Source organism: Nelumbo lutea, chromosome 1, assembly GCF_056320005.1.
Source record: "Nelumbo lutea isolate HS-2025 chromosome 1, American lotus-T2T, whole genome shotgun sequence".
NCBI classification, from domain to species: domain Eukaryota; kingdom Viridiplantae; phylum Streptophyta; class Magnoliopsida; order Proteales; family Nelumbonaceae; genus Nelumbo; species Nelumbo lutea.
In genome coordinates, this window is record NC_142684.1 from 121,768,698 (window position 1) to 121,778,621 (window position 9,924).

The 9,924-nt window shown below is 38.6% G+C and overlaps 1 protein-coding gene across 3 annotated transcripts in view; it reads left to right on the forward strand.

Annotated features, from left to right (window-relative positions):
• LOC148877207 (putative E3 ubiquitin ligase SUD1) overlaps nucleotides 1-6,876 on the forward strand; it is a 30,227-nt gene extending 23,351 nt beyond the window's left edge. The window contains exons 3-9 of one of the 3 annotated variants that reach the window (XM_088982897.1): nucleotides 332-1,108; nucleotides 1,212-1,423; nucleotides 1,545-1,913; nucleotides 4,375-4,535; nucleotides 4,621-4,784; nucleotides 4,872-5,018; nucleotides 5,707-6,876. In XM_088982897.1, coding sequence (XP_088839023.1) covers nucleotides 332-1,108; nucleotides 1,212-1,423; nucleotides 1,545-1,913; nucleotides 4,375-4,535; nucleotides 4,621-4,784; nucleotides 4,872-5,018; nucleotides 5,707-6,234 — 2,358 coding nt within the window. In that variant the 3' untranslated portion in view covers nucleotides 6,235-6,876. The remainder of the gene's footprint in view (nucleotides 1-331; nucleotides 1,109-1,211; nucleotides 1,424-1,544; nucleotides 1,914-4,374; nucleotides 4,536-4,620; nucleotides 4,785-4,871; nucleotides 5,019-5,706) is intronic. The other 2 variants (XM_088982906.1, XM_088982917.1) reach the window with 2 other exon arrangements.
• Nucleotides 6,877-9,924: the final 3,048 nt, after the last annotated feature.

Genomic DNA, 9,924 nt, shown 5'->3' on the forward strand with positions numbered 1-9,924 from the left:
ATTACATAGCCCATACTGGACATTTTGACCATTGATCAATACAGTAGCTTGAGAATGAAGTGATAGAAGAGTGCCCCCCCTCTTTTCAAAAAGTTCTCTTCTCTGTGCTATGATTTTCTACTATCTTATCAGAATTTCCATTATCGATACTTTACCTTTTTTTCTAAAAATAAAGAATTTCCATAATCCAAATACTTTTTCCTTTTCATATAACATTTACTTTTTTTTTGCCTCTAATTTTGACCATATTTTTATGCTTCAGAAATACCATTATTCTGGCCTTCTGGGACTTCATTATATAAATATTCTTCATGGTTCTTTTTGTCTACAGGTTCTAGCAAGCAATATGATATTCCTTGGTGTTGTAATCTTTGTGCCATTTTCATTAGGTCGGATTGTCCTCCATTACATATCTTGGCTCTTCTCAGCAACAAGCCCAGCGTTATCAACAGTCATGCCACTTACAGATTCAACCCTCTCCTTGGCAAATGTTACATTGAAGAATGCATTAACTTCTGTTACGAATTTGTCATCTGAAAGTCATGGTGATGGTCTTCTTGGTCATGTTATGGAAGTGGTCACAGAATCCTTGAATGCAAGCATGAGTGGTATAGATGAAGTCTCAGACAGTATTAGCAAACAAGCTTCAACAGACATATTTAAAGGGGTGGCTATTGGAACATCACACTTTTCTGACGTTACTACTCTTGCCATTGGATACATGTTTATATTCTCTCTGGTTTTTTTCTACCTTGGCATTGTTGCTTTAATTCGCTACACTAGGGGTGAGCCTTTGACCATGGGGAGGTTCTATGGCATTGCGTCTTTAGCAGAAGCAGTTCCATCCCTTGTCAGACAATTTCTGGCAGCAATGAGACATTTAATGACCATGATTAAGGTTGCTTTCCTTCTGGTGATTGAACTTGGGGTTTTTCCTCTTATGTGTGGGTGGTGGCTGGATGTTTGTACCATAAGGATGCTTGGGAAGACGATATCTCAGAGGGTTGAGTTCTTTTCTGTCTCTCCTTTAGCAAGCTCGTTGGTACATTGGGTTGTAGGAATCGTGTATATGCTACAAATAAGCATTTTTGTCAGCCTTCTTCGAGGGGTATTGTCCTCTAGCTGTTGATCATACTTGCATCTTTTTTGTTATAATGTTGATCAATTTGTGTGCTTTCCTGATCAGCTATTTGATGCCCTGCTTCTGATAGGTTTTGCGTAACGGGGTTCTATACTTTCTAAGGGATCCTGCTGATCCAAATTATAATCCATTTCGTGACCTCATTGATGACCCTGTGCACAAGCATGCTCGTCGGGTTCTATTGTCTGTTGCTGTATATGGGAGCTTGATTGTGATGCTGGTGTTTTTACCAGTCAAACTTGCCATGCGCTTAGCACCTTCCATGTTCCCATTAGATATTTCGTAAGTTTGGTGCCATCTCTTAATGGTGACTGAAGTTTGCTTATCTAGTGCTCTGTTATTTTAATATCTTTTGCATACCTCATGCTCTTCTGATCTTGGAGGCTATATCTGTGTATTGCAGTGTATCTGATCCATTTACTGAGATTCCTGCAGACATGCTGCTGTTTCAAATCTGTATACCATTTGCTATTGAACATTTTAGACTACGAGCAACAATCAAATCACTTCTCCGGCAATGGTTTACTGTAGCTGGTTGGGCGCTGGGATTGACCGACTTCTTGCTGCCTAGACCTGATGATAATGGTGGACAGGAAAATGGAAATGCTGAACCGATAAGGCAGGACAGACTACGTGATGTACACCAAGGTGTAGCTGTGCAGCAAGATCGGCCCTTGGTAGCACTTGCTGAAGATTCAAACAGAGGCATTCATATGCCAGGAAACTCCAATATTGCTGAAGAGTATGATGGTGATGAGCAAGCTGATTCTGAGTAAGTCTTTTTATGCTTATATCTGTAGCTATATGTTATAGTTGATCAACATTCAACATTTGAAATTACACTTTAGTAGATTAACATTGGACATTTAAAATTACATCATGGGCATTTTATAGATCTCTGTCCACATGGAGATGTATATAATTGGCATCCTTTTAATTTACTTTGACATGCTGTGGTTTGGTGCAGAAATGAAGGCTTGACTAATAGTTTGGTTTTATACTTATTCTCGAGGCTCAACATATTAAAAGCCTTGGCAGTGAGCATAGATGAGCCAGGAAAGGAAGTGATTTTTGGATGTATGAATTAGAAGTAGCTTATGCAAACTTTTATTTAGGAAAAAGCCGTAGTTGTCAAGGTGTCCCTAGGTGCCCACCTAGGCATTCTTTAGGTGGCTAGGCCCTTGGCTGGGTGCCTTGCCTAAACAGCTTATGGCAACTAGGTGCACATCTAGGTGACAAGGTGCCCACGTAGGTAACAACAATGACAAGGTGGGCGCCTTATTATAATTCATATTGCTATATTATTACTAATATGTGTGCTAATGCATTCTATTATATACTATATATCATTTATATGTTGCTTTAAAGTTTTACTATTCAAAATTAAAAGATAAAAGGGTTTCGAGAATAGAAAAAGAAAGAAAAATAGAAGTATAAAGAAGTTTCTTTTTTTTTATTATGTTATATCTCTCTCTCTCACACACATTAAATAAAACAATGGCTCACCTTTGTCTTTTTTCTCTTTTACTTTCTAACTTGAATCTTATCATATAAATGATAGCCTTCATTAGTTGCTAATTTGATATGGAATTTCTCTTTTAAATGCTTATTATATTAGTATTATTTTTGAAAGTATTGAAATTAATATATTTGAAAAACCATTGTTTAATTGTTGTATATGTGATGATTTGCTGCCATGTTTTGAGGGGAACTGTAATGTTCTTAATAAAGAGAATTGCTATTCTTTTTCAATTAGTACGCATGCTGAATGGAATAGTTGTCAAGGCGATGCCTAGGTGACAAGGTGTCCTTGGAGGCTTGCCTCGCTTAATTGCCAAGCAATCTTGTATACTGTGTAATAAAATACTTTTATATTCTTAACCTTTTCGATTATAATTATAAAATAGACATTATTAAACTAAAATATTCATTTTGTGTGTTTATATACTAATTTCTTTTTATTATGTTCTTATTTGTTAGGGTTTAATCAATACAGGCATTGCTAACTGCTGTATTGAATGCTCAAAGACATTAAAACCTGAACCAATAAGTAAGGAATAACTTAAAATTTTGTCTAATCAACATATTTTCTTCTTCCGCCTTTTCTTTTTCTTCTTTTCCTATAACAAAAATAGGGGTTCAGCGCCTATATTTTTTGAATTTTCTTTTCTTTCTTCGGTTTCTTCTTGTGAATATGTTGATTTTCTAGATTTAAACATGAAGTTTATACTTTTCTAATGAAAATTATGGATAATTATTAAAGAAATATGGTTATGGAACCTAGGGAACTACCCTAGGATATATGTTATTTACTTGAAAAAATCCATCGCCTAGCGACTAGGTGACAAGGCGCCCCCCCCATCACTTGGCCTCACCTTGGCACCTTGAAAACTATGCTGAATGGTATGTAAAACTGGGGAACTAGACAAAGTTTGCCTTTTTTCTAAGAGATTCCTATTGCCTAGGTGACTGGGTGCCCCACCATTGCCTAGAATTGCCTAGATGTGTTGACAACTATTGGAAAAACCCATTTCATGTTTATTTGTAAGTGGATGGATGGGTAATTGCTAAACTGGTACATAAATTTGTTAATATGTAGAAATCTAAATGATCCATAAATCCTTCTTAATGGCAGCACAGCTGGAACTAAGGGCCCTGCATTTCCCCATTTCCACCTTTTGTTCATGGGGTAAATGATGTTTAAGCTTGATAAATCCATCCTATGCTGTAGTTGGGCTAGTTTTAAAAGAGTCTGGCAATATAAAATGTGGCCCAATTCCCCATGGAAAATAATGTTCCCACTTGGTAACTTTCTTCCCCAGCTAGAAAATCATGTTTCAAATATCTGATGAAATGCCCAAGATACAGAATATAGCTGGACATGTGGTTTAAGGACAGTATTTTCTATTTTCGGGGCTTACTGAGACTATGATTGGCTTAAGTTAACATGACAATATCAGAAATATGGAAATTGATGAAAACAGATGTTGCATTTTCTGTCATCAGATTCAAGTTTGAAATGACATTTTGCGTCTTGCATATAAAGTACCAGGATGCTTTTCTTAACAATGCCATCTATTCATGGTGATTTGTAAATGTGTTTCCTTTCTCTATTTTGCTTTCTATTGTGGCCTTCATGACTTGGATTTTTGTTAATATAATGAGTGGTATTATTTTTTTGATCTCATTTTTCTTTTACCATTGACGAAATACCTAAAAAAAACAACTCTTAGTAGGTACAGTTTTGTACTGCGGATTGTGCTGCTGTTGGTGCTTGCATGGATGACGCTGCTTCTCTTCAACTCAGCCTTGATAGTTGTACCCATTTCACTTGGGCGTGCAATTTTCAATGCTGTTCCTCTTCTCCCGATTACTCACGGCATCAAGTGTAATGGTAACATAGTTACAGATTCTTGTTTTCATTCTCCATTGTTTGTGCATGTAGATTGAAGGGAGTTACTGACAGCTTTTCTCCTTAGATCTGTATGCATTCATTATTGGAAGCTATGTCATATGGACTGTTGTAGCTGGAGCCAGGTATTCTATTGAGTATGTTCAAACAAGGAGAGCAGGGATCCTTCTGAAACAAATCTGGAAATGGTGTGGTATAATCCTCAAGAGTTCTGCTTTGTTGTCGATATGGGTATGTCATCTCACTGAGGGAGATTATATGAGTTGATATCTTCAAGTTCTCTTTTCAACATCTTTACTGTTTACTGTTTTGCTTCAGATATTTGTCATTCCGGTATTGATTGGTCTTCTATTTGAGCTTTTGGTGATTGTGCCAATGCGGGTGCCTGTGGATGAAAGCCCGGTTTTCCTCTTGTATCAGGACTGGGCACTAGGACTCATTTTTCTCAAGATCTGGACCAGACTGGTAGGTGCTTTATTTTCAATGTATGGCAAGAGAAATGGCAATTAGCTTGTGTTGTCCAACAAGTTTGTTGTTTATTAAAACTGGCATATGCAGCCTGGCTGTAGCCACATTAGGTGTCTGGTGTCCTACCTGGGAGATCTCCTGTGGTTCATATGTACTTATGGATGACTTAGACAAATCTAATCATGTGAATGATTAGAGACTATGACAATAGGAACACAGACACATTAGAATGAATGTATTTGTCCCATCAACTTGGTTTTTGGAGTAAGATCTTCTAATTGAATCCCCATCTAATGATGGGCCCATCACTCAAAACTTATCCCCACAGCTTTAGTAAAAAAAGACCATGCTATTAACAAGATTGATCAGCTTAGGCCATGGTATCTTAAAGAAGAAATTATTGAAATTGGATATTTTCTCCTTTGTTTTTTTCCCTTTTGACGGGGGTTGCAGTGCCACTTCTTTTCCTGATTCTTTAGTGAATATCTGGCTTCAGTGTGGTTGCATAGGAGATAATTCACAGGGGTGTTCCACTCCACATGTTTGCTTTTGAATGTTATGTGTGGGACTTGGAAACATGTATGGTTAGCTGTTGAAAACAATTTAGGTGGTTTATGGGATGCTTATGTAAGCTGGCAAGATTTTTTTTCCATAGAAATGTGATTTATTTTAGTATTAAACACAGGTTATGCTGGATCACATGACACCTCTGGTGGATGAGAGCTGGCGGATAAAGTTTGAGAGGGTGAGAGAGGATGGATTCTCCCGCTTGCAAGGGCTTTGGGTTCTCCGGGAGATTGTAATCCCAATTTTGGTGAAGCTCCTAACAGCCCTATGTGTTCCCTATGTTTTCGCACGGGGGGTCTTCCCTGTACTTGGCTATCCATTAATAGTTAACTCAGCCATCTACCGGTTTGCTTGGTTGGGTTGCCTAAGTTTTAGCTTGCTGTGCTTCTGTGCCAAGAGGTTCCATGTGTGGTTCACCAACCTCCACAATTCTATTCGGGACGACCGCTATCTGATTGGCCGAAGACTGCATAACTATGGGGAAGACATAGCAGAGAAGTGCAGTGAGGGTGAGATTGTTCCAGAGACACCAGATACAAATTTGCAGGATTCTGGATTAATCCAACGTGAGCAAGAGGCTGATGTAGGTATGAGACTGAGGCGAGCAAATAGGCGCAACATCCAAAATAACAGGCAGGTTGTATAGATAGTTGAGTCGTGTGAGACGGCAGGAAGATAAAGCGCTTGTCTCACCTTTTATTGTTATGGTTGCTGCATATATACTCTGAAACCTTGGAGGTGATTCAGCATCCCTGTTGTGCATATATATATAAATCTTGATAACTAGCATTGTTGTTAAGAGTTGAGATAACTCCCCATGCTTGTGCACGGGGAATTATTGAGACATCAAATTTGCACATTTGGATGTGATATTGTGTCTAACCTGGAGGAGAATGGGAATTCTTCAGAATGAGTTTTAGAAAGTAGAGATGATGTAATGGATCGTGTTTTCTGATCAATGTGATTGAGCATTTGAACGGTTAAGTCCTAGAAGATGGAGGTTCTTGTGCAGGTATTTCTAAAGCATCTTTGTTCCAACAAATCAAGGCCTCTTCAAACTGTGTTTTTAGTAATATTGAAACTTAAACCTTCAAAGGAAAAATATCTAAATGTAGGGGCTACTGACCTTAATTGTGATATTGTCCCTGTCCCGTCACCTTATCTACCTGTTCATTTGTTATTGAATACTGATTTACTGGATCCTTGCTTTTTGGTTGTGAGCTAATGCATTCGATGATAACTCGCATGCAACGAGATGTATCAGAAAGGAATGAGAATATTTAATTTTTTATTCTGTTTTTTGATTTTAGCACGAGACAAAGAGAGAGCTAAATCGTAGTAATGTAGCGGCAATGGAATGGAGATGCTTCATAAGCAGATCAATACACCTAGATCTAGTGATGGTGAAAATAACGAGGCCGGTTCCATGTGGGCTAAGCATTCAGAGTGCCATCTATAATGGCTGCCACTGGTGAGAGAGACTGCATCTGCATCAGCATCCGTAAACGGTGAACCCGTCATCGGAATCGTAGGGCACTTTATTACATGCAGATGCAGTAGCAGATTAGCAGGTAGGGAGGCACAGATCTCCAAATCCACGTTACCTCCGTCTGTTTTTTGCCCTGGGACCTGGGTGTACCACTACCAGTCTACCACTACGATGATACCTTCCCATCAATCATACTTGTTAATGCTTCTCCCCCAGTCCCAGTCCCCCAAAGCAAAATTATTCTCATACTAGCGAACTACTGGCTTGGATGGATGGATCAAAATCAATTAGTCCGGGTTGGAAAAACTGGGGAGCCTTCATCCATCATCCATGTCTCCTCCAGTCCCACTCACTCACGCAAGACGCAACAACCCAACCGGCTCTGCGCACCCAAGACTCGAATTTCATCTGCGAACTGTTTGTTACCGAGAGGGCGGTGGGCGGGCGGCCCGGCTTTGCGAGCCCGTTCAATGTGGCCATAAATTAACTACCAACTATACAGCTTTAACGTGTGATTCTTTACTCTTTTCATCTAATTATTGTTGGAGCTTGGAGTGAGATGCAGAAACTTTTCTGCATTGGAAGACTCATAAGTAAAAGTTACGGCAAATGTGAACAAGCGTCCGGCATATTGGAATATCCAATGGCCATGTGACAAGCCACATGTTGATGGAAGATGATTATTTTATGGTTATTTTCATGCAATATTCTCTCACACAATCATTCATTTTAAATTATTATTTATTTATTTATTTTCTATAAAAATAAATTTATTTGATTGTTTCTTTGAAAACCTACTTTTTTTTATGTATGAAAATGCCAATATTGTTAGATTATTTTGGATCCAAATTCCAGCTCTTATCGGGTCAATGGATATCCATTTGACCCAGTCCAAACTGGGTGACCATGTGGATAGATCCTTGGCCATTACGAGACATTTGTCTCAATCTGGAAAGGCCTTGATTTGGTCTTCCCTCCAAACGTTCAGTCGGTCACGCTCCCTCCTCAAAACAAGGAAGGGAACGTTGGGGAAAGACCTATATAATGGCTATCACAAAGGTAGCAAAGTCTGCAAGATCAGAGATAACTTGGAAGGTTAAGCAACTTTCAAATTTCGGCTCCATTCAGATTTGACTTGCATTTTGCTTGAGAGATTGGTGTTTTGGATCCTGTATTATACAACTACTCTTATTCTCTCTTTGTAAGCAGGTTTGATACATTAAGATCTCAGCCGTTCACCTTTGTGTCTACTCAGCGCTTCACTGGTATCAGAGCCAAACTTCGACTGACACAGTTTTCTAAGTGTAGGCGCACCACATCGGATAGCACCCCATCTTTTAAGCTTCAGAAAAGGGAGAGGAGAGAGAATACAACCAGTTCGAGAGTTTCCTCCTTTCTCCACCGAAGCACTGTTCGAGGGTTTCATCAGCTCTCCCATTTGTGCATCTGTTCAAGCCTCCAACTATAGTTACTGCAAAGAAGAAGAACCAGATCAAAGTTTTTCCTCCACCGAAACCCTGTTTCAAGTCTTCTTTCTTCTTCACCGAGTTTGTTAGAAAACTCAACTATGTCAGGCAATTCCTTCAAAAGGCTGTTCGAAATCGACTCGAGAACAGAACCCAGTTCGAGGGTTTTTCTAATCCAGTTTATCCTCCCATCTCCAGTCCAGGCGTAGGCTTCTAACAACGGCGGCTTCACTCCTACAACATCTCTAGGCAACTATGGATCCCCTATTAAGCTGAGTTTGAAGTTTCTTCTCTAGCCGGTTTGAATGTTACAAGCATCTTCGACTACTTAAGAAAATCACTACAGCTTGACCTCTTCATCGATTGGGGTTGCTGGTTTGAGAGTTACACATCTAAATTTGTTTTTCCTGGACCGAGTGAACCCTAAATAAATTTAGGGCTTTTGACACCTTCACAAAATAGGATTGACCACATAAGGCCGATTCGATCAGAAAACCGAACCCAAGCATCTCAAATAAGGTATTAGAGTATTATTTATTTGTTTCTCCTCTTCCATTTTTTTGTTCGATTTTGCAAGCATTGATTCCTACATCTTATTTACTATCATTTTTTTGAGGATAACCTTTTTTTTTTCCCTAAGGCTCCAAAGCACTTAGAAGTATCATTGCCGAATGCGCAAATTGCTACTGAATCAAAAGGAGCAGTGGGGGCATCGAAAATTCAGAACTTGTTGATAATGCTGATAGGCCAAGCCGAATAACACCAGTGACCGGGAGTTCATCAGTAGATTTTGTATCTGAACATCAGTCTCGTAAATAAAGCTAAGTGCTCTATTCATTATTTATTTCACTTAGCAATATTCTTGATATTTTGAATGATGTCTTCTACTGCCTTATCCCAAGAACTCAGTAAAACTGAAAAATTGAATGGCACAAATTAGGCTCTTTAGAAACGTAGGATTAGAAGGATACTTGATGAAGAAAATGTTGATTATGTTTTAGGTAAATATGTTCCTGCTAAACCTACTGATGATGATTCCTTGACTATAATTCATGAATATAAAAAATAGGAAAATCATAATAGGGAGGCAAGAAATTGTTTGTTAACTTTTATGGAGCCTGACATAGAGGTTGTGTTTGAAGAATACAATAATGCTAAAGATATGTTTAAAGCCATTAAAGAAATATATGGAAAAATAATTGAAACCTATGTTCAACTGTTAATTGAAAGATATTATGGCTATGAAATGAGAGAAGAGGATTCTGTAGTAGATCATGTTAGTAAAATGAATGTGATTGCCAAAGAGTTGGCAACCACTGGGAACCCTATTCTTGAGAAAATTCAGCTCTCCACCATTCTTAATAGCCTCCCATCTTCTTGG